Source organism: Hippocampus bargibanti, linkage group LG11, assembly GCF_051943395.1.
Source record: "Hippocampus bargibanti isolate YZ-2025 linkage group LG11, ASM5194339v1, whole genome shotgun sequence".
NCBI lineage: Eukaryota > Metazoa > Chordata > Actinopteri > Syngnathiformes > Syngnathidae > Hippocampus > Hippocampus bargibanti.
Window position 1 is genome coordinate 22,857,374 of NC_142744.1, and position 25,737 is coordinate 22,883,110.

At 45.4% G+C, this 25,737-nt stretch overlaps 1 protein-coding gene across 2 annotated transcripts in view; it reads left to right on the forward strand.

Moving 5' to 3' along the window:
* The window catches only part of LOC148891954 (solute carrier family 53 member 1-like), an 86,408-nt gene that overhangs the window by 51,434 nt on the left and 9,237 nt on the right, over positions 1 to 25,737 (forward strand). The window contains exons 10-16 of one of the 2 annotated variants that reach the window (XM_089007467.1): positions 2,769 to 2,948; positions 3,108 to 3,273; positions 3,385 to 3,579; positions 6,828 to 6,994; positions 7,108 to 7,247; positions 24,542 to 24,594; positions 24,666 to 24,763. In XM_089007467.1, coding sequence (XP_088863593.1) covers positions 2,769 to 2,948; positions 3,108 to 3,273; positions 3,385 to 3,579; positions 6,828 to 6,994; positions 7,108 to 7,247; positions 24,542 to 24,594; positions 24,666 to 24,730 — 966 coding nt within the window. In that variant the 3' untranslated portion in view covers positions 24,731 to 24,763. Of the gene's footprint in view, positions 1 to 2,768; positions 2,949 to 3,107; positions 3,274 to 3,384; positions 3,580 to 6,827; positions 6,995 to 7,107; positions 7,248 to 24,541; positions 24,764 to 25,737 lie in introns of both variants that reach the window. The other variant, XM_089007466.1, reaches the window with a different exon arrangement.

Genomic DNA, 25,737 nt, shown 5'->3' on the forward strand with positions numbered 1-25,737 from the left:
GGCTTGAGACAACAGTTGCATCACTAGTGCGCTTGTGATGTCGACAGCATGAAAGCAAATGGTACATAACTCGACAAACTGGCCTTTTTTAACATAACGGACCTGAATTATGACAGATTATTACAGTATACAGTATTATTACAGAATTCACATTGCAAACAAACCTCCGGGTGGGTGGTCTGGCCTGGGTGATCTCTTCAGCCTTGCTAATGTTTGCTACGTCTTGGTCCACAACAGTCACATCTTCTACTCTTTATTCATTCTCATTTTCCTCATTCATCAATTCTTCAAAGTACTCTTTCCATCTTGCTATCGCACTACTGGCACCTGCTAAGACATTGCCATCTCTATCCTTAATCAACCTAACCTGCTGCAGGTCCTTACCATCTTTGTCTCTGTCTCGCCAGCCTGTAAAGATAAGTCTCGTCTTCCTTGCTGTCCAGTCGAGCATACGAGTCATCATAGGCCTCTTGTTTGGCCTTTGCCACCTTTACTTTAACCATATGCTGCATCTCCTTGTACTGCTGTCTACTCTCTTCTGTCCTCTCAGTGTCCCACTTCTTCTTTGCTAACTTCTTTCTCTGTATACACTCCTGCACCTCCCCGTTCCACCACCATGTCTACCTTTCTTCCAGTCGATACACCAAGTACTTTCCAACCTGTCTCTCTGATTACGTCCACTGTAGTTTGCCAGTCATCTGGGAGGACCTCTTGCCCACCCAGTGCTTGTCTTAACTCCTTCCTAAAAGTCATGCAACACTCTTCCTTTTTCAACTTCCACCATTTTGTCCTCAGTTCTGCCTTTGTTTTCTTCATTATCCTCACTACCAGTGTGTCAGAGATATTCGGTCGGACACTGTGGACAAAGGCTCAAACACAGGATGATGTCTTTTACTGCCAGCAGGGGACGCAGCCATTCATGACCGACGCCCAAATTCTGCAGCCCTCTGCCAAGCTATTTATTGCGAGTATATGCCAAGTTAAGTGATACGTTCTTAAAACATAGGCTTCTTGATTTGAATACCACGCCCCTGGACGTCACATGCACCAACAACTATAAACAACAGAACATAGACATCTTAATTAGTTGTCTTTCCCTGAACCGATAGATTTGTAACCTGGCTCATGACCTCTTGATGTGAAGGAGTTTCCCAAGTCCCAATTTATTTCCATCCTCTTCGCAAAGTCAACCACCATCTGTCATTCAGCGTTCTTCGTGTGGAGGACCTGCCCATCACCTCCTCATCATCTTTGTTTCCTGCGCCAACATGTCCATTGAAGTCTCCACCAATTACAACCCTCTCACTTCTAGGGATGTTCTGTATGACTTCTTCAAAGTCCAACCAAAATTTCTCCTTATCCGCCAGCTCACATCCGACTTGTGGGGCATACCCACTAACAACCTATAACATTACACCATTTCTAACTCCAGAGTCATCATTCTCTCTGATACTCTTTTAAGTTCTAAAATATTCATAACAAACCCCTCTTTTAAGATAACACCTACTCAATTTCTACACCATGATAGAACAACTTGAACCCTGACCCTAAGCTTCTAGCCTTGCTCCCTTTCCACCTGGTCTCCTGGACACACAGTATGTCTACCTTTCTTCTCTGCATCATGTCAACCAGCTCTCTACCTTTTCCTGTCATTGTTCCTACATTCAAAGTTCCTACTCTTAGTTTTATACTCTTGGCGTTCCATTTCTCTCTTCTCCGGGCACACCTCCCTCCTCTCCTTCTTCGACCAACAGTAGTCCATTTTCCACCGGCATCTTGAAGGTCAACAATGGCGGTCATTGTTAACCGTGGCCTCGACCGATCCGGTATGAGATTCAGAGGTTTGATTCACATATTTGTTTTGGCAAAAATTTTACGTCGGATGCCCTTCCTGACACAACCCTCTGTATTTATCCGGGCTTGGAACAGGCACAATAAGACACTGGGTTGTGCCCCCTTGTGGCTACATTCTGAAGTCAAAAGAACAAAACAACTAAATAACAAATAATATGATAAGAGTAAGATTTGGATTATTCAATAAGACTGCCATGCATGTTTTTAGAATGTGAGAGGAAACTGTATGACCTGGAGAAAAGCGACACAGGGGTGAACATGGACACTTAGGAAAGCAGGAACTGGAATTAAACCTCTGCACTGTGAAGTCAATGTACTCAGCACTCAAGTACTGGGCCGTCCCAAACCCCATCATGTTTTGCAAAATAATCCCTCTTAAAATGAACCAAATAGTTCATTTTAATTTTTAAAAAGCAAACCAATTTGAAATGTGGAGTTGTTAGATCACAAAGTACTGCACCCTTTCCATCCTCGATGAGCTCAGTTTCAAAGAAAATATCAGCCTTTCTGGGTGTTGTTGCTAACTGTTTTTTGCTTTGCTGAGGAGTTTTCAGTTGCATTTACGGATGTTATGTTGAGGATGTTAATGTACTTTTCTGTACTGTTCCTAAGTGTAGGATACCTTAGGAATGGGATGTCCGAAACACGGAGACCCCATTCACAATTTTATTATATCTTTATCTACCTACCTACTTACCCACCTCCTGACCTACCTACCTACCTACTTACTTACCTACCTACCCAACCCACCTACCTGCCATGACAAAGATGGACACTCCTACCTACCTACAGTACCTACCTACCATGACAAAGATGGACAGCAACAATATGTATTATGTGTGTGCAAGCGTGCGTGTCTAACCATTACTATGACAGTAGTTTATTTGGTTGATTTTGGTCCTTTTTGTCCTCAGATTGCAGGCCTTTTGGGGGTGTTGTGGTGTGTCAGCCTGCTGTCATGTCTGTTTAGTGACAACATTCCAGTACCAATGCAGGCCAATCCTTTGGTTCTTTATGGCTTCTTTGTTGTCTTTCTGATCAACCCATTCAAGACCTGTTACTACAAGTCACGCTTCTGGCTTCTCAAACTCCTGGTAACATCACTCACATTTACAATCTTCAAATGATGAATGTCAAGAAAAACAAAATATTAAAGTTTAGATTTCTGTAATTGGGATGCTTTCCTGCTCACTGGTTTGAAATAATTAACATGGGTATATATTGAAAGAAAATCCCAATTTTCTCCCCCACAGTTTCGAGTAATGACGGCACCATTCCATCGTGTTGGCTTTGCTGACTTCTGGTTGGCTGACCAGTTGAACTCTTTGGGAGTTGTTTTATTAGATATAGAGTATATGATCTGTTTTTACAGTTTTGAACTTGACTGGAGAAAACACGATGGACTCATCAACAGTGAAGGTGGGACTGCTCTTTCAGTTGCAATACAATCATTAAATTGTATTGCAATCACATATTATCTGTAAACAATCAAATCTTATTGTAACATCATTCAAATGTCATCCTGCTCAGGTAACGATGTGTGTAATACCTACTCCTATGGCATCCGTGCAGTGGTTCACTGTCTCCCTGCTTGGTTCAGATTCATCCAGTGTCTTCGTCGTTACCGGGACACGAAAAGGGCCTTCCCTCACCTGGTTAATGCTGGGAAATACTCCACTTCCTTCTTTGTTGTAACCTTTGCTGCCCTTTACAACACACATAAAGGTATATTATTTTGTAGACAGTTTCACCTATATTAATGGGGACAAGAAACAGAAGGAGATCAACCACTGCTTACACAGGAGTACTTTTTCTTCGCCCTCCTATGTACTTTTTCCCCTTTTTTTGGCAACCTTAAAAGAAACCTGGATTGTTTAGCGACTGAGGCTGCACAATATATCAAAACAATATAAAGTGGTACCTCGGTTCTCGAACGCCTCACAGTTCGTACAAATCGGTGTTCGAACAAAATATTAGATATATTCTTGCTTCGGCGTTGAAACATCAATCGATCGCGTCTTCGAACAAACGTTCGAAGACGCGAAAAATTATGACACATAATGTTTGTTAAATCCTCTCGCAAATTGCCAAACGAACATTCGTTTGGCAATTTGCACACTCGGCACCGGCAGCCAATCAAAAACATGCTTCGGACTACACCCTGACTCAAAAGTGTACTTCAGAGTTTTGAAACCCGCTGAGAAAGTGGAGTCAACGTGGCTCATAGCGATTTGCTACCCGCTTACTACGCCAAAAAGCAAATGGCACAGGAGGGTGCAAAATGACGCAATCCCGGAAGATGACATAAATTTACGGGATGCAGGGAAAATACCTCGGACCGGATACACTCGCGCATCGAAGGAAGAATCCAGGTACGGTGGCGAGTTGAGTCAATCATCCGGCATTGGCGAGCTGATCGCGAACCGTATAAATGCCCCGTGTCCGTGATTAGAGAATTGACAGCAGGTGGAGAACGGCCGGGAGAGGCAGCCCCGCCCCCCTTCCCCCGCTGTCAACTCGCACGTGACAGGAGCAAAGAGGTGGTTTCGGTGTTCAAAAAAAATGCTTTTCGAACAGGGTCCTGGAACAAATTATGATCGAGAACCGAGGTACCACTGTGTATCGACATCATGACAATGAGACATGCAATATCAAAAATGCATGATAAATTAATACAGTGGTACCTCTACTTAGGAATTTAATGTGTATTGGAAGGAAATTTTATTAGAAGAGTGTTTTCGTCCTCCCCCCCCAAAAAAAAATCATATGAATATTTTATAAAGCATGACAATGAATGTAGCAATTCATCCATTTATCTCCCTGACCGCTATATCCTCACGAGGGTCGCGGTGGTGGCTGGAGCCTCCACACTAGGCAGGCAACACCCCTAGACCATTTCCCAGTCAATTGCAGGGCACGCACAGATAAACAAACCTTTCGCTGTCACACTCACAGCGATGGACAATTTGGAGTGTTCAATCAGCCTGCCATGCATGTGTTTGGAATGTGGGAGGAAACCGGAGGACCAGAGAAAACCCTTCGCTGTAAAGACGGCTAACCACTCAACTACCGGGCCGCCTGTAACAAATACATGTTGCAATTAAATTATTGCACCATAAATGAGAATTTTGCATCATGGAAGAAATAAAGAATTGATTAATAAAAATGGTCATTTCACCTTCAAGTACATCCTCACCGTTCTTTGCCCTCTTTGGTTCAAATTCGCTCTCAAAAGTGAGTTCGCCTGGTCTTTTGGATAGAAGGATGTTTTCTTTTGTCGGCTTTTAACAATCCCTTGAAAACGTACAAGGCAAACATCAGCATAGTGAGCAATTGGCCGACTGTTCTACACTTTCTGGGAGTTTCACATTTATAGAAAAAGCAACGGACCACCTCATGGCCCAAGGGGCGAATGACAGACAGCATAGACACATGCGATAGATGTTCCTTTTGGCCAATAAGATGACAGGATGATGCTCATTAATAGCGAACGGTAGACCATCTATGCATGTTACGTTCAGGAAACTCTTGAGCAGTGACTAGTTTCCAAGACTGTATTTTTACTTTCATATTTTGAAGTGTATTTCATAACAAGAGGCAATATTTTCATGTTGAGGTATTTCATAACTTGAAATTTTTCCATAAAGAGACATTTGTAAGTTGAGGTACCACTGTAATTATGGAATTCTTTTCTGTCAGTTTGGTCAATCACAAGCAGCTTTCAGAATGTATCACTGAAAACGTATTGTCCTTCACTTGATTAGGCCATTTGCATTTTAATATTAAGAATGAAAATATTAATGTCATCTCCTTCGCTGGAAAAACAAGTCTAATAATGTAATTTAAAAACATATTATTTTCTTACAGACAGTGTATTTTAGGTGTACACTGTCTGTAAGAAAAGAATCTGTATTAAATTAGAGATCAAGTAGACAGGATGAACTTAATACAACTAAGTCTAATAATGATACACCTTGAGCAGTGCATTTTTACCAGTTTTGAGCAGTTTAGATAATCACTGTCTAACATGAGACTGTTCATATATACTTGTTTCTTAGTCTGTAAAGCGATAAAATGATGTATCATGTCTTTCGGTATTGTCACAATTTAACTCAACTAACTAATTCAGGCACAGGCACTTATTGTGAGGCAATAATAATTCATAAAAAAACAAATAATACAACAAAATACTAACAGATCACTTGGAGGCTGGCTGCATTATTCACCAGCCACTGCCGCTATCAAGTTTTTTTTTTCCTAAAAAAAAAACATGAAACGTGACAGGAGTCCTATCTAAATTGTGGCAATATTGACTGCATGGCATTTTCATAGCAGAGTAGGCCAGGACACAAGTCAAATGAGAGTAAAGATTATTCTTTGACTCAGAAAGAGAACCGATTAATCATCATTTTAGTTTAATGATGATGATAAACTATATCCTAATTTGATTGTTAGCTGATACTGTACCTCATCTGGTGGGATACCTCCGAGTGGTGCGAAGGGATTTTTTTGGGCTCCTGACATGACTAGATGCCCACAGCTGGTGAAGAAGGAGGTGGGGGGTCACAAGAAAGTGAGTCCACCAGCACTCTCCCCGCCAGAATGGAGGAGAGTGTCAGAGTAGCCGCCCCACAACCTTCCTTAAACAAAAATCAGGGCCGCACTTGATGTGGTCTTTGCGCAAAAGCGAGCGTTGGACCCGGTGGGGAACTTGGCAGTGGAGGCAAGCCCCTGATTGGAGCAGATTGCAACGAGGGGGATATTCTACATTGTGTTTTTTTGTAAAGCGAAATCCAAGACAACTAACTGGATGGTTTAATTGTTTTCATAAATGAACAACTATAAAAAGAGAGAGAGATATTCTATGCTAAAACATAACTTTGCTTCTGAAATATTGGCCTTCAAATAACAAAAACATGCATTTGTACTTTCTGACAATCTGACACATGACTATTGTTGTCTTGCTTCCTCAGCTCAATCAAATGATGATGCCAAGATCTTCTTTTACTTGTATATCATATGTTTGGTGGTCAGCTCATTTTACACACTAGTTTGGGATCTCAAGATGGACTGGGGCCTTTTTGACCGGAGTGCTGGAGAAAATACCTTTTTGAGGGAGGAGATAGTCTACCCACATAAGGTATATTCACAAATATTACTCATCCTGTCTTGCCATTGGGCACCTTACTTAAATTTGTCGACACAGTAGTTTTTTTCTGTGTTCATGATTTTATGGTCTCTGTGTTTCTTTAGGCTTATTACTACAGTGCCATTGTAGAAGATGTAGTATTACGATTTTCATGGATTTTAACCATCTCCCTCAGCACATTCACCAGTTTTCATAGCATCTCTGACATACTGGCAACTGCACTGGCTCCTATGGAAGTCTTTAGGTATGTAGCTATCTGTCCATGTTGTGATACCTGTGAACCTGTTGTTTGATTTTTCTCACGTCAGTTATTTGAGGGTTGGGGAAAAAAAAAAATATATATATATATATATATATACAGTAAAGTCTCGTTATATCGATATTCAAGGGAGTCCGAAAAAATATCGATATAACCGGGACTATCGATATATCCGACCCTGTTTGCATGTAATTTTCTCCGTGCGTGCATAGAAATAGTTTCGATATAACCGGGACTATCGATATATCCGATATCGATATAACGAGACTTTACTGTGTATATATATATATATATATATATATATATATATATATATATATATATATATATATATATATATATATATATATATAGTGATGTCATGAGAGGCTAGCTCTCAGCGGGACGGGACAAGAAGTGCAATGGACGATAGGTTTGGATACAAACAAAAGGTTTTAATCAAGGGTTCCAGGGGGAATTCACAAGCAACAAAGGTTTGAATAGTGTCTCTTCCAATACTTATCAAAATAAAGTCTCTTCTGATACTTAAATCCAAATAAAGTCTCTTCTGCTCCTTAAATCCAAATAAAGTCTCTTCTGAGGTAAAAACTGAAGACGGGGTTCTGCTTTGTGGTAGCCTTTCTGAGGGGGACAGCTTCTGGGAACCGGGTGGCATAATCCATCATTACTAAAATATACTGGTGTCCCCTAGCACTTTTTGGTAGCGGTCCGACTATGTCCAGCCCAAGCCTCTGAAAAGGGGTCTCAATGATGGGTAAGGGAATTAGCGGGTTTCTGTATGTGGGCTTGGGCGCCACCTGTTGGCACTCGGGGCAAGAACGACAATAGTTCTCCACATCCTTGTGCACCCCTGGCCAGAAGAACCGTTGCAAGATTCTCTCTTTTGTCTCTTCCACCCCTAGGTGTCCCCCTAGCAGGTGTGTGTGTGCCAAGTCCAGTACTGTAGCTCGGTGTGGTTGTGGTACAAGAAGTAGTTCGCGTACTTCATCATTTTGCTTCGTAACCTGGTATAATAACCCCCGATCAACCGCAAAATGGGGGTATGTGGGGCTTGTCCTTTCCCCCAGTACTACACCCTCTAAAACCTGCACATTCTTCATGGCGTTGGCAAGGGTAGGATCCTGTAACTGGGCTGTACCATACCGGCCTGTTAGAGGAAGCAGCTTCTGGGTCCCTGGGTTCTCATCACCACTGGAAGCCAGGAGATTTTCTGGCGCTGGAGTTTCCTCGGCGGTCTCTGGGCCAGACTCCGTCTCCGGTGGTGCATGTGCTGTCCCTAGGAGGGCACAGGCTGGGGAGAGTGAATCAGAGGGGTAGGCTTGAGTATTCACTGTACGCGTCTTACCTCTTCCCTTCCGAGGTAGTCGGGCCAGTCTTTCCTGGGTTTCTCTCCACAGGGGGTGAAAGGCCGGGCAGTCGCGTCCAATCAGGAGGGGGACAGGGAGAGAGTCAACCACACCAGCTACCGTGCGGATCATTCCCTTGGTTGTGGTCATGGTGAGTTCCGTAGTGTGGTACTCTCTGGTGTCTCCGTGGACGCAGGAGACTGGAAGGGTTTTCTCCGGAGATAACCTGGTTGGATCGACCACCGTTTGGCGCACCAAGGTGACCAGGCTTCCGGAGTCCAGCAGGGCTTCAACATCCTGTTGATTCACTGTCACCGGACAGGTGGGGGGCCTTGTTAGTGAGCTTTCACTACCCCCCAGGAGGGAGGCATAGTGAGCAGGGTGGGCACTGGAAGAGTCAGCGGTCGGCATGGACTCTTCCGCTGGTTTTCCACACTGCCATGAGATGTGTCCCGTCTCTCCGCATCTGTAGCATCGTCTGGTTTCGGTGCCACTGGGCGTCCGCCACTGCCTGGGTGGACTTCTGACACTACCTGGAGCAATCTTGGCGGGCTTGGGCAACTTTGGGCGGGCCATTTCAGTCCGGGATGGGGGTGTGTTGCCGGTTTCCCTCTTGGTCGTTCGCAGCATCTCCGCCGTGGCCTGGTACTGCTCCACCGCTGCCACTGTTTGACCCGCAGTTGTCAGCGACTGCTGACTGATTATCCTTTTTGCCTCATAAGACAGGGCTCGTAAGTAGCGATCCACGACAATGGCCTCGACCACCTCAGCTGCCGTGCTCCTTTCCGGTTCCAGCCACTTCCGTGCGATGCGGGCCAATTCGTGCATCTGTGCCCGTGGAGGTTGGTCTGGCTGGAAAGTCCAGGTGTGGAAGCGCTGTGCCATCCCGAACTTGGTGAGCCCATGTCTGCTGAGAATTTCAGCTTTTAAATAGTCGTAGTCTTCTGCTCTGTCTGCGGTCAAGTCCAGGACAGCATTCAGCGATTCCCCTGTCACGAAGGGTGCAAGCAATCCCACCCACTGCTGCTTGGGCCACTTTTCTCGAGTGGCGGTTGCTTCAAACGTATGCAAGTACGCCTCAACATCATCCGTCGCCCCCATCTTGGCTAAAAAATCCCCCGCCTTCACCCGGGGAATATTCTTGGCGGCCATTTGTTTCTGCAAGAGCAATTCCTCTGCCTTCAGTTCATTGGCTCTCCTTTGCTCCTCCAGGAGAGCCAAATTGGTCTGATATTGGGCTTCCTGACTTGCAAGGAGGGTTTTCAAAACGTCTTCCATTTTTGTAATTGAGGATATTTTCAATTTAGAAAAACCATAACACAAACCATCAATGTCCATGCACTTACTACCGCTTGTCCAGTGCCCGCATCCTCCACCATATGTGATGACATGAGAGGCTAGCTCTCAGCGGGACGGGACAAGAAGTGCAATGGACGACAGGTTTGGATACAAACAAAATGTTTTAATCAAGGGATTCCAGGGGGAATTCACAAGCAACAAAGGTTTGAATAGTGTCTCTTCCAATACTTATCAAAATAAAGTCTCTTCTGATACTTAAATCCAAATAAAGTCTCTTTTGCTCCTTAAATCCAAATAAAGTCTGTTCTGAGGTAAAAACTGAAGACGGGGTTCTTTACAAGAGTCTCGAGGCCTCACCCCTCTTGACGTCCTCGTCATGTAGCCTAGTCACCTTAGCTAGGTTCAAATCCAGTGTCCAGTCGTGTGGTCCCAACTGGCAATGAGTTCCACGCAGCAATCAACTTCTCCACAGAGCACAGCAATCGAGCTTGTCTTTCCCCAAGCTGCACACTCAGAGGCTCTCTGCCTTAAGAGCCCTGCTTTCCAATCAAGCCCTGCTCAGCTGCAGGTGTGTGGGTTTAATTGCTGCCTCTCTGGGTGGAGCCATCTTAGGGGGATGTATTTGCCCTCCAGGACACAGCCTCTCGTGACATCACAATATATATATATATATATATATATATATATATATATATATATATATATATATATATATATATATATATATATATTGTAGCCGTCTAACACTTGTAGACGGCTACAATATATTAGCCTTCTTTTTTCTCAAGGCGCCATAAAGGGGTTGTAGGAGGTCAGCAGTGTGAGGAATTGGGTTGGATTTGCCTTTATTAGTCTCGCAGTGGAGAAATTTACATTTCACAGCAGCAGTTATGAAAGGAATGAAAGTAGAAAAATAAAATATAACGGGTTGTAAAAATTAACCATGCCCAAAAACTCTTGCAGAGCCTTAACTGTGGCCGGGCGGGGGAAATACACCACTGCCTGTACTTTGGCGGGTAAGGGGATGGTGCCCTGTGGAGAAATGCGGTGCCCCAAGAAATCTATCTCAGACAAACCAAATTGCCACTTCACAGGGTTAACGATAAGGCCGTGCGAATCAAGACACTTGAAAACCATCGTTAAGTGTGACAGGTGTTCCTCTTGCCCAGAACTGCGGTGATTACCCCCTTACATCCTCTGCCTGTACCGGCACCTGGTGATAACCGCGACCTAAATATACTTTAGAAAAGATCGTGGTGCCGACCAAACGTGCGGAAAAGTCTTGTATGTGCAGAATGGGGTAACGGTCATGTGTGGTTATACTCCTTAACCGACGAAAATCACTGCACAGCCGCCAAGGACCGTCACTTTTGGGCACCATGTATAATGGTGAGGCCCACGAGCTGTTGGAACGCCTCACGATGCCCAAGCGCTCCATCGTAGCGAACTCCCCTTTCGCCAACGCCAATTTGGCCGCGTCGAGGCGACAAGGGCGGGCAAAAACTGGCGGGCCAACCGTGGGAATAAAATGCTCTACCCCGCGTTTATTATCGCCATTGTAAAAGTCGGGATAATCGGTCAGCAGATGTTCATAAACGTTACCCGTCGTTCAAGAAGTTGCGTGTGTTAACACTCCGAGCCCTCCAGCCTCACACGAGAAAGTGGCGAACGAGATGGCGTCAATCAAACGACGGTTAGCCACAAGTGTCCACAAGTAGTCCCTGAGCACATAAAAAAATCTGCGCCGATTATTGGAACTGTGATCGAGGCTACAATAATGTTCCACTTGAATTCCCATCCGTGTAAGCACACAGTCACCGACCTGAAGCTAAAGTTGGGGATGGGCGAGCCATTAGCTGCGCACAGGGGAGGCCCACATCCACCTGCCATCTTGTCCGTGGCTGTGGGTGTCAGCAGGCTTACTTGTGATCCGCTATCCACAAGAAAACGTCTACCTGACGAGGAGTCTGTGATGAAAAGCAGCTCACTTTCATTGCCGGCGGCCACGGCTGCTACGGGCTGCATGGCTTTGTTGGAATGCTACACAAGCAACCCTGGTCAGAAGGGTTACAGGCAGAGAATGTGGGCTGAATATTTCCTTCAAAACACTCAGTCACAGTTGACCGCGAAACAACTAGTCCAACATTCACAAACGTCAATTGCTATCTGTCAGAGTTTTGCTCGGACAGAGTTAAACAGACGACTTAGCACACAGGGAACATTGTCTTTTTTGACGGTAGAAGAGGATCTCTGGGGTGAACAAACGGCGGTAGTTGCCCAGTAATCAGACTTAAGAGTTCCTTGTCCTCCAGTCTGACTTTTATTGTTTATATATGCAAAATACAAGAAAAATACTGCCACCGGTATTTGCATATAATACAATACGTATTGATTTATCTTGCGCTGATGCTCTAACAAAGCGCTTAACCACGATCCAGTCAAGCCCCTTGGTAGTGATCTAATTCCCTTGGTTTAGCTTTGAATCACGCGGTGTATAAGTCAACACCTTTCAGTCTGGTCTAAAATGACTCAGCAGGTTGCAGACTTGGCAGATGATAAATGGCTCATCCTGTTGACTTGGGCCCCCTGGCTCCTTATCTGAAGTCGACAGTCTCAAACTTGGGTCTTAAACAGGTCAGTGACTTTAAACTTGACTGACAATTTGGTGCTGTTATTAAATCCAGCTTGTTTCGTCTTAGCCAACTGGCCAAAATAAGACCACTCCTTGGTCATGAGCACCTTAAAACAGTAATTAATGCATGGCTTTGTAACATCTAGGCTCTGTTACTGTTATCCGCTTTACTTTGGAGTCAGCCAATCCTCCATGTAGCGTCTCCAGTTGGTCTCGAACGCTGCTGCTCGCCTACTGACTGGTATTTGTAAGAGGAAGCACATAAGCACATGGATGCTACAGCTGCGTGTTTGCTTTCAACATTTAGCTTGTAGTCGACGTGCACATTCCACCATGATGTCCCTAATCCACTGATGAAGAGACACTTTGATCCTCTCCTCTTTCATCTGGAACTGCTTTATGTAACAAAGTGGGTACAGAAAGTTCTTGAATGTCTCTCTGTGTCTTTGTTTTGTCATGTTATTTGTTATTTAGTTTTTTTGTTCTTTTGACTTCAAGACGGCGCCGCGAGAGTGGCTGCCTTTCCAGCAGCTCCTGTGTTTTGCTTTTCTACTTTCTATTCTTTTATAACTTTGCTGCTGTGAAATGTAAATTTTTCCACTGCGAGACTAATAAAGGCAAATCCAATCCAATCCAATAACCCCTACATCCATTCACTGGCTCCCTATAAACTTTAGAATTACAGTAAAGTCTCAAGATATCGATATTCTCGGGAGTCGGAAAAAATATCGTTATAACCAGGCTATCGATATATCCTGCGAGACTAATAAAGGCAAATCCAATCCAATCCAATAACCCCTACATCCATTCACTGGCTCCCTATAAACTTTAGAATTACAGTAAAGTCTCAAGATATCGATATTCTCGGGAGTCGGAAAAAATATCGTTATAACCAGACTATCGATATATCCGATCCTGCACCGAACTGCATTAAAAGGGGGCAATAAATGGGGGATCTTTGATATGGCATCGATGAAAAGGTTTCTTTAGCCGTCATCTGTACTTCTTTGAAGGTGTCGGACATTTCACTTCCCATCCAAGAAGCTTCGTCAGCAAACTAAAGTCTTACTGGTAGTTTCGGCCCTATATATATATATATATATATATATATATATATATATATATATATATATATATATATATATAGCCCTACTGTCCAGACATGGCGGTGCTGAACTCTGCTATGATAGGTCCCTGCTCTCAGGTTGGGGGGAGCAGGGATGTACTTACTGAGGGTGCTAAAGAAGCATGGCCTGCCACAGGATGTGCTGCGACATTTCTACCCGGCTATCATCGAATCCATCATGTGTTCTTCCATTACCGTTTAGTTTGGGGCCGCCACAAAAATGGCCAAAATCCGACTTCAGTGGACAGTTAGGACGGTGGAAAAAAATCATTGGCACCGCCCTACCCACTCTCGAGGACTTGCACACTGCAAGAATCCAAACAAGGGCGTGGAAAATCCTACTGGACCCTCCGCACCCTGCCCACCACCTTTTCAAGCTACTCCCCTCAGGCAGGCGCTACCGATCCATGCGCACCAAATCCAGCAGATATTTAAACAGCTTCTTCCCTCAAGCCATTGACTCCTTATACAGTAACCCAAATAGAACTGTATAGTGCCTCTTTGCAATTTTTTGATGATGATACTAGGGCAGTGTGTTCTACCGGAAACACATTCCTTGTGTGTTCTACATATTTGGCAATAAAGATGATTCTGATTCTGATTCTGATGATCGTGGACTTCAGGAAACATCCATCACCACAGCTGCCCTCACACTATGTAACTGCCTCATGTCAACCGTCAAGACCTTCAAGTTCCTAGGAATCAGAGTCTCCTTGGGCATGAAGTGGGAGGTCAATACCAACTCCATCTTGAGAAAGGCCCAACAGAGGATGTACTTCCTGAGGCTGTGTCAAAGGCAGTGAAAACCCAATTCTAATCTTCTTCTTTTCCTTTCGGCTTTTCCCCTCAGGGGTCGCCACAGCGAATCAATGTCCTCCATCTATCCCGGTTTTGTGCATCCTCTTCCCTCACACCAGCTACCTTCATGTCCTCTTTGACCACATCCATAAACCTCCTCTTCGGTCTTCCTCTCGGTCTCCTGCCTGGCAGTTCAAGGCTCACCATCCTTCTCCCGATATACGTCTGTGTAAGCTCTCAGTCGTACAGGAGTGGGGGTAATAGGCCAGTCGTTAGTCAGGAATGTAGGAACAATCAGTGGGGCCACAGGGAGGGGTCCCCTGGCCCCCCAACCTGAGAGTAGGGACCTATCATAGCTGTGTCCGGCGCCACCATGTCTGGACATTAGGGATATATAAATGGGGCCGATACGACCAGTCAGACTTTAGTTCGCTGACGAAGCCTCTTGGATAGGAGGCGAAACGTCCGAAACCTTCACTTTTGTACAGATGACGGCTGAAGAAACCTTCTCATCGATTCTCCCGATATAGTCACTCTCTCTCCTCTGGACATGTCCAAACCATCTCAGTCTGGCCTCTCTGACTTTCTCTCCAAAGCCTCTAATATAACTTGTGCCTCTAATATACTCATTCCTTATCCTGTCGAACCTGGTCACTCCCAAAGAAAACCTCAACATCTTCAGCTCTGCTACCTCCAGCTCTGCTTCCTGTCTTTTCTTCAGTGGCACTGTTTCCAGTCCAAACATCATGGCTGGTCTCACCACTGTTTTATACACTTTTCCTTTCATCCTAGATGAAACCCTTCTATCACACATCACACCTGACATTTTTCTCCAGCCGCTCCAGCCTGCCTGGACACGCTTCTTCACCTCTTTTCCACACTCTCCATTGCTCTGGACAGTTGACCCCAAGTACTTAAAATCCTCCACCTTCTTTATCTCTTCTCCCTGTAGCATCACTCTTGCACTTGGATCCCTCTCATTCACACACATATATTCCGTCTTGCTGCGACTGATCTTCATTCCTCACCTTTCCAGGGCATATCTCCACATCTCTAGTTTCTCCGCCACCTGTTCCCCGTTCTCGCTACAGATCACAATGTCATCTGCAAACATCATGGTCCAAGGAGATTCTTGTCTAACATCGTCTGTCAGCCTGTCCATCACCATAGAAAACAAGAAGGGGCTCAGAGCTGACCCCTGGTGGAGTCCCACCTTCACCTTGAATTCCTCAGTCATACCGACGGCACACCTCACAACTGTTTTACAGTCATGATACATGTCTTGCACCGCTCTGACATACTTTTCCGTCACTCCAGACTTCCTCATGCAATGCCACAGCTCTTCTCTGGGCACCCTGTCATACGCTTTCTCCAGATCTACAAAGACAATGCAATTCCTTCTGACCTTCTCTGTACTTCTCTATCAGCATTCTTAAAGCAAACACTGCATCTGTCGTACTCTTTTTTTGGCATGAAGCCATACTGCTGGTCACAAATGTTCACTTCTGCTCTTAGTCTAGCTTCAACTACTCTTTCCCAGAGTTTCATAGGTTTGATTCGCATATTTGTTTTGGCAATTTTTTTACGTCGGATGCCCTTCCTGACACAACCCTCTGTATTTATCCGGGCTTGGGACCGGCACAATAAGACACTGGCTTGTGCCCCCTTGTGGCTACATTAAAACCCAATTCTAATGAAGTTGGGATATTGCGTTAAACACAAAAACAGAATACAATGGTTTGCAAAAGATCTTCCAAATACAGGTAACATCCGATTTACGACCGGCGTGAGTTACGACCACCCATACTTACTTACTTTTTTAATTCTACGGCTGCCACCGCTACAGCCAGCAATGCTGTTTAACTCCGCGGCGTGTTTGCGATGCATTTGGTCGAATAAAAGACAGAGACAGAGGTCCGTGCAGGATGATTTGTTCAGAGACAACACAAAGCGCTGGTCCCAAAAAGAGGACCAGGGGAATGATCAAAAATAAATACCAAAAACGACAAGTGGGGGGGTCAGAAACCCGATAATGGCGAAAAGTAACTCGCACACCGTGGTGCAGAAAGGGAACAATCCCGAAAGGATTGGGGGGCGAGAACCGAAGATATAGAAAGTCCAGGGTCATACAAAGTACAAATACAAGTTGACAGCGTCCCGTTTTCATACCCGTTGTCCTGAAGAAGGAAGTGGTGGAAGCGGGGAGGCGTGGCCCCGCCCCCAGCTGTCAATCTGAACGTGACACTATCGAAAAAGTAGGATGTTTTGCAGGATTGCACAAAATGATGATACAAAATAACTGTTTCTTAACAAACACATACGAGAATTTACTCCAGCATAACAGCATCTCACTCGCACAGCAATCGGAGGCAGAGGGGGGTCGGTGGGTGCTGGCGCTCGAGCGGGTGGGATCGCTGTGACGCAAACGCCGCGTCGTGCTCACGGTCGGCGCCGTCGCCTCTTTGAGACAGATGACCTCTTCTGGCTTCTCCGTTAGCAGGGAGAGCGATTTTTGGACAGCTCACATGCATGGGAAGCCGTGCGTATTTGGGTCAGGAGAAAGCGTGTGCGCCGACACAGTAATACAGATCTATAATACGAAATATAAAATGGTTAAAATGACACTAAAAGTTATAAGATTTATAAATGAACTGTTAACATTTTGGTATGTAATAGTATTCAATATAAAACGTTGCTTAAAAACAACAGATTGACATCGTATACTACCCTGTCGTATAGGAGATCCCAGCGTGTCGTCAGTTGTTATGATCACGTGATCCTCAGCCATTTTGAATTCTTTTCAATTTACGACCGTTTGACTTACGACCATTTTGTCGGATCGGAACCCGGTCATAACTCGGATGTTACCTGTATATATTTTATAGAATACATTGCAAAAGAAAAGCTCTTTGATATTCAAATTGATGAGCTTTTTTCTTTTCAAAGTTATGTTAAAAATATGTTTTTCACCAATCTCTTCAGTTTTTTTCCACCCATCACTTTTCTGACCCTCCACATTATTGTGAAAATAAACATACCGTGAGGTTCAGCCATTCATTGTCTGTCAAAACGTCTTCCAGCTCTTCCTGCCTTCCAGGCCAGCTGGTTGACATACTCTCTCCAGCATGTCGGTCTTCTGACAGTGGAGCATGCCCGGAACACCTCACCAGGAAGAAGTCCAGGAGGCCTCCTAATCAGATGCCCGAGCAACCTCATCTGCCTCCTCCCTATGTACTCGACTCTGAGCCCCTCTCGGATGACCAATTTTCTCACCTTATCTCTAAGGAAGAACCCGGACAGACTCCGGAGAAAGCTCATTTCGGCCACTTGTAACTGGGAACTCACAAAGTCCGCATCACAGCAGGCCCTACGCTGATCCACCTTTCAATCTCTCGGTCCTTCCTACCGTCATTTGTGAACAAGACTTCCAGATATTTAAACTCCTCCACTTGGGGCTAAATCTGTCACGGTTTGCGAGGTGGTGATGGCGGGTGCGGATCCAAAGAGGCAGGCAGGAGGGAGCAGGAGGTTGTTTGACAAATTGTATTAAAATAAAGGTCAGCAGGAACAAAATGTAAAACATCAAAATCAACTGAACAGAAAAAATACAAAGTATCAAAAGAAGACCAAAAGTAAAAGTCCGCAAAGGTTAAACAAACACATACACAATGCATGCAGCAAACAATGAACCGACACCGGATGGTCGTGCCGGGTGTCCTCTTAAGTGTCAGTCATTAAACGACCAGCACCTGCAAGGCTGCAGGCAGGGCTGACGTCGCCAATCTGGTCGTGACGACCAGCACCTGTGCAGGTGCAGGCGGGACCGACAGCGCCCCCTGTTGGTCGCCAACCAGATCCTGACAGTAACCCCCCCCCCCCCTTCAAGGGGCTGCTTCCAGAAGTCCCAACAGTCTCCCAAAAGGTCCACTCGCCAGGGAACGATCGGTGGAGAGGGCAACCGCTGACTCTCCAGCATACGTCGGGCGGCGGCCTGAAGGGAACGGGACTCGGCCTGGGGTGGACGAAGACGCGGCACGGATCGTCGTGGGAGTGAGTGCGATCCCTCTCGCACGTTCACGCGACGGCACATGGCTCAACGTGGACGTCGAACTGCCAGGCGCAGAATGGCACCCCGTACGGCCGTATGGGACCAGGTCTCGGCCGGATGCCGACGTGGGCGTGAACTGCCTGGCACGAGACCAGAACGAGACCAGTCCGGAGCCGCTCCGGGAACCAGCGGTGAGTGGGGTCTCGGACTGACGTTGACGCGGACGTTGCACGGCTCGTCGTGGATGAGACTCAATTCGTCATGCACGACGACAGCGTGGCTGGACGTGGGCGTGCACTGCCAGACCCCCAGTGTCTCCCTGGACGTCCATCTGGAAGGAGGTCTCGGCCGGACGTTTACGTGGACGTTACGGCTCGTCGAGTGACGCAATTCAAACTCAACGAGGCTCTGGCTAACGTGGACGTAGCATTGCCAGGCACAGGGTGGAAATGAGACGGGTCCGATGTACCTGCGGGATCCGATGGTTGGTCGGTTCATTCTGTCACGGTTTGCGAGGTGATGATGGCGGGTGCGGATCCCAAGAAGCAGGCAGGAGGGAGCAGGAGGTTGTTTGACAAATTGTATTAAAATAAAGGTCAGCAGGAACAAAATGTAAAACATCAAAATCAACTGAACAGAAAAAATACAAAGTATCAAAAGAAGACCAAAAGTAAAAGTCCGGCAAGGTTAAACAAACGCATGCACAGCATGCAGCAAACAAGCAGCAAACAATGAACCGACACCAGATGGTCGTGCCGGGTCTCATTTTAAGTGTCAGTGATTAAGACGACCAGCACCTGCGAGGCTGCAGGCAGGGCTGACGTCGCTACCCGTTGGTCGCCAATCTGATCGGGACGACCAGCACCTGTGCAGGTGCAGGCGGGGCCGACAGCGCCCCCCATTGGTCGCCAACCAGATCATGACATAATCTCCTCCTGACCCGAAGAGGGCACTTCACCCTTTTCCGATTGTCTCTGATTAGGAAGTGCTGATTCTCATCCCAACCACTTTACATTCGGCTGCGAAATGCTACAGTGAGAGTTTGAAGGCCCCACTTGAAGGCCCTGACAGTACCACATCTGCAAAAAGCAGGGTTGCTATATGAAAGCCGCCAGAATGGAGCCCTTAAACGCTTCGGCTGTGCCTAGAAATTCTGTCATAAAGGTTACGAACAGAATCGGTGACAAAGGGCAGCCTTGGCGGAGCCCAACCCTCACTGGAAATTATTCCGACATACTGCCGACAATGCGAACCAAACTCTGACTTCGGTCATCTCGGGACCGAATGGCCCGTATCAGAGTTTTCTCTATCTGATACTACCAAAGCACCCTCCCCCCACAAAACTCTGCGAGGAACTCGGTCAAACGCCTTCTCCAAGTCCACAAGGCACATGTAGAGAGTGATGTGCCCGACTGTGCTGAGGCTCCACGGCATATGCCGAGTAAACAGGTGAAACAATTTGCCAAGCGCAATTCGAGGTTACTTTTGTTTGTGGCCACGCCCAAAGCCTCGGAACTGCTAAAAATGCTTTCAAAAAAGTATCACTTGACAGATATTAATCGGACTTGTTCTGCATTGGATGCACCATTCACAGAGAGCACATGGTACAAATTACAATAACCAGTGTGAATATATAATGTAAACTACTGTGACAACAAGGTGTATCACTGGTTTTAACGTATTCTACTTGCTGATATTTTAAAAGGTGAAGTGTAAACTTTGTTTGGAGGAACTTGGGTACCAACAGAACACCTTGCTTTCAACAAAAATGAATGAAAGGTGTGTCATGTTCCTTCTTTGTGTGTCAATGTCTGAAGTAAAAAAAATATTTCAAGTAACACACACACACAGTCATTCGCATCACAACTCCCTGCCTTTTATCACTGTCTGTTATGATTTAGTATTCACATGATTGCGCAGTCGAGCAATTGGGGCTCGATGATGCATCGGCCAAAAAGTGAACCATTTGGGTGGAATGCCTCATTGCTTCATGAGGCCTCATATTCCCACCACTACATGTTGACTGGTTGGGCGATTTCCCATGCACCCTCGAGGACCCTGCTAAGTGTGAAGAGCTGGTCCACTGTTCCACAGCCAGGACGAAACCCACACTGCTTCTCCTCAATCTGAGGCTCGACTTCCTGATAAGCCCCCTCCCCGAGACCCTGAATAGACATACCAGTGGGGCTAAGGAATATGATCCTTCTGTCGTTGGAACACACCCTCGCGGTCCCCCCTTTGAAAAGGGAACCACCACCCTGGTCTGCCAATCCAGAGGCACTCTCCCGATGACCGTGTGATGTTGCAGTGGCGTGTCAACCAACACATGCCCACAACATCCAGGGCATTAAGGAACTCTGGGCGGATCTCAACCACCCCTGGTGCCTTGCCACCGAGGAGCTTTTTAACTACATCTGTGACTTCAACCACAGAGATCGCAGAGCCCATCCCAGAGTCACCAGACTCTGCTTCCTCCAAAGAAGGTGTGTTGGTGAAGTTGAGCAGCTCTTCGAAGTACTCTGCCCAACAGCTCACAGCGTCCCAAGTCTAGGTTATCATCGCCCCATCCTCACTGTACACGGTTTTAGTGGTGCACTGCTTTCCCCCCTGAGAACTGAATGGTGGACCAGAATTTCCTCAAAGCTTTCCGGAAGTCGGCTTCCACAACCTCACTGAACTCTTCCTATGCGCCAGTTTTTGTCGCGGTGACCACCAAATTCGCATTCCGCTTGGCTAATCGATACATATCAGCTGCCTCTGGGGTCCCACAGGCCATATAGGCCAGATAGGACTCCTTCTTCAGCTTGACAGCATCCCTTACTACTGGTGTCCACCAGCGAGTACGGGGGTTGCCGCCACAACAGGCACCAACTACCTTACGGCCACAACTCTGAATGTTCGCCTCAACAGGATGAGTACGGAACATGGTCTATTCAGACTCAATGTCCGCACATCCCCCGGCACATGTGAAGAGTTCTGCTGGAGGTGGGAGTTGAAACTCCTTCTGACAGGGGACTCCGCTCCAACAAACTCTCCAACAAACTCCAACAAACCCTCACAATACGGCAGGTCGGACCATCTTACAATAATAATAATAATAATAATAATAATAATAATAATAAGAAGAAGAAGACATTTCATTTATAAGCGCCTTTCAAAACTCTCAAGGTCACTTTACTGTCACAGGATAAGTTTTTCTGTGGTTGAGCAGCAGCAGCCACACACGCCATTGTTCACTCAACCCGGAAATCAGAGCCAGGCGGTGATCAGTTGACAGCTCCACCTCTCTTCACCCATGTGTTCAAAACATGCAGCCACAAATCCAATGATACAATCAGAGAGCAATCAATCATCGAACTGCAGCAAAGGGTGTCCTTCTGCAAAGTGCACATATGGACACCCTTATGTTTGAACAAGGTAGTTGTTATAGACAATCAGTGTCGAGCACAGAATCCAATAACAAAACACCACTCGGCTTCAGCTCGGGGGAAGGGGGTAGCGTTCCTCCCAATCATGCCCTTCCATGTGTCACTGTCATTGCCCACGTGAGCATTGAAATCCCCTAGCACGGGGGTCGGCAGCCCGCGCTCAAGAGCCGCATGCGGTTCTTTAGCGTCCCCTAGTGGCTCCCTGGAGCTTTTTTAAAAATGTTTGAAAATGGAAAAAGATGGGGGAGGGAAATATATATTTTTGTTTAAATATGGTTTCTGTAGGAACAACAACACAAACATTCTTAACGTTTTCCAATGCTGTAAAAATGTGTAGAATAAATATTACATTTCAACATTTCTGTCAACGAAGATTTGCGTCATAGCCTACGACACACGTTTCTATCAGCAGGGCGGGATGCCAGGCAGGTGGCTGTTGTAAACAAACCGGGCCATGAATCCCAACGGAAAAAGAGAAAAATAACTGAGGAGAACAGAGGATTCAACGATTCTTGGACCGAATCATTTGCATTCATTGCCAATGTGGAAGGATTGCCTATATGTTTGCTCTGTAGCGAGAAGTTGTCAAATAACAAAAATAGTAATGTGGAAAGACATTTCCAGGGAAGGCATCCAGTTAGGAGTGAGAGAAAAAGTGCGATTGCATTACTTCTGGAGAAATTAGAGGAGTGTAAAAATAGATTTAAGAAGTGGATTGCATCTCCAAACTCCACTACTGCTGCAAGTTTTGTTACAACCCGGACGATAAATAATAAAGTGTCTCATGTCCCAGGATAGCTGCGTTGGTTGCGTGTCAAAAGAGAAGAGGATGCTGCTGCGTTTTACCCTTGCACTGACTTGCTTGGCATTTGCACAGAAATCAAACTTAAACTGTATTAATTTGATTTTATATACTTTACCTTTTCAAAAGCCTGCTGTTTTATTTTTATAAATGCAGGCTGCGTTTTATTGTACTCTGTTTGTTGCCCAGATAAGGGGCACGTTATGCACGTTCCATTTTGTTGTCAAAATAAAAATGACATCAAAAATCGGATTTCTTTATTGCATTTCTTTAATTTCATCAAAGCAATGAAACATAATTCATTAATATTGTAATGAAGTTAAACTCGAGGTGGCATCGTACAACAGAGTAGTCACGTGGTGCGCCATTCTCTACAGGATGCGCTGCAGGGAAAATAAATATTTAATCATGAAGGCTCATTATGTATTTGTAGCCAACTTAGTCATTTGGATAGTAGGCTAATATAGCTAATATAAATACATACAGCATGTGTTGCCTTCATTATGAGGCTCCAGACATATTTGTTTTTTGGTCCAATATGGCTCTTTCAACATTTTGGGTTGCCGACCCCTGCACTCGCAGAACAAGTGAAGCGGATTTATGTGGGACAGGAGATGTGAGACAGTCTCTTTTGGTCAATGAATTATTTAGCTTTGTGTTTGCTTTCAACCTTTATCTTGTAGTAGACGTGCTCATTTCACCATGTCCCTGATCCACTGGTGAAAAGGAGGCTCCGATCAGATCTAATCAGGAAAGGGGGCGCTCCTCATTACGGCCCTCCAGGTCTCACTGTCATTGCCCACATGAGCATTGAAATCACCCAGAAGAACAAGGGAGTCCCCAGCAGGAGTACTCACGAGTACACCTTCTCAGGACTCCAAAAAACACTTCAATACACTGAACTGTGTTTTGGTGCATATGCACAAACAACAGTCAGGGTCCACTCCCCTCCAACTGAAGGCAGAGGGAAGGAACCCTCTCGTCTACCTGAGTGAATCCCAATATACAAGCAGTGAGCCGGGGATCAATGAGTGTGCCCACACCTGATCTATGCCTCTCACCATGGGCAACTCCAAAGTTGAACAGAGTCCAACTCCTCTCGAGAGGGCTGGTACCAGAAACCAGGTTGTTTGTGGAGACAAATCCGACTATATCTAGTCAGAGCTTTTCTACCTCGGACATCAATTCGGGCTCCTTCCCTGCAAGAGAGCATTGCGTCTTTGGTCTGAGCTGAGCGGGGCCCCATGGGTGTAGGCCACCAGGCACTCCCCAATGAGCCCTATTCCAGGCCTGGCTCCTGAGAGGAACCCCGGTGACCCCTGTCCGGACAAGGCAAACTTGGTTCCATTTATTTTATTCATCATAAGATTGAGCTGTGCTCCGTCTGGACCCTCACCACGGACCTGTTTACCATGGGTGACCCTGCCAAGGGCATAAAGCCCCTGACAATTTAACTCCTCGGTTTATTTGGACACACAAACCTCTCCACCATGTTAAGATGATGGCTCATGGAGGAGACCGTGAGGTTCACACTGTTATCTTGTATGTGACATTCTACACTTACTAATACAAATCTAACAATATGTAAATGTCACATTCAATAGCGTGAGGTTCACACTGCAATGTTGTATGTGAAATTTAGTTATTGTTTGATTCGTATTAGGAAGTGTAAACACTGTGTGGTTTCTACTGCCCCCCGCCCCAAGCTTTAACTTGATGTAGCAATTTTACATCCAACCAGGATCACCAAATTCATAGAATAGAATACTGTAACATTTGGAATATTTTTTTTTGTTCCAGGCGGTTTGTGTGGAACTTCTTCAGACTGGAGAATGAACATCTGAATAACTGTGGTGAGTTCAGAGCTGTCAGAGACATTAGCGTGGCTCCACTAAATGCTGATGACCAGACTCTGCTGGAGCAGATGATGGATCAAGAGGATGGAGTCAGGAATCGACAAGGAAAAAAGAGCTGGAAACGGACCTATAGCATGAGCCTACGTAGGCCGAGACTTGCATCACAGTAAGTTTTGCGACACCAACAGTACAGTTGCTGAAATACATTCCCAACATGCCATGTTGTAGAGTGACCTGTAGCGTAGTTTATTATATTCACGTTTGGACCATATTTTGCTGTTTGCAGTATTTTATTTTTGCCTAAGTACTTTATTTTCTTCAAGTAAATGCTTGAGCAGTGACCGCTGCTAAGTTTGAATATTTTTTTTACAAACTATTAATAATGATAATTATTATTATTATAAAACATATTAGGACCCAAGCAGTCACCGCTGCAAGGTCCTTCTTGTTTTTTAGAAATTATTATTCATTGCCAGTGTCTGACACACAAAAAGTTAGCGGACACCCGGGCAGACAACTCTGAAAAGTTGCCTGCCCGGCCAGAAAGTTGCCGGCCCCATTTTTCATAACTTGAAACACAATGAGACGACTAATGGCAAAAAAACAAAACACACACATTGTTGTGAAGTATAAAGAATTTTTTTTTAATTAAGGAAGTACCTTCCACAAATGCTCCCTTGCCTAATTTAAATATGGTAATGGTAAATATCCCTTGCTGAAGATTTTGCTCCAGTTGTCGTTTTTTTCATCATGGTGCAGAATGCAATGTTTGCGTTGCGCTGTCTGCTCAAAGCAACATGGACTCCTCTTTCCAAACGGCTTTCAAAACTCTCAAGTACAGTTTTCAGTCATGGTGGAGTCCTAGGCACGAAACAGGCTTCTGATTGGCTCCCGGTGCCGAGTATGCAAAATTGTCATTTGCAAGCCAAGGGGACTCCACTTGGCTTGTAGCGGTTTGGATTGGATTGGATTGGATTTGCCTTTATTAGTCTCACAGTGGAGAAATTTACATTTCACAGCAGCAAAGTGATGAAAGGAATGAAATGAATAAGGATGTTTGCTTTTAGCTTTTGATTTATTGAATCAAACAGACGTTTGATTTGAAAAAATGTTGTTTTTTTTTCTTGAAGAAGTTGTTGG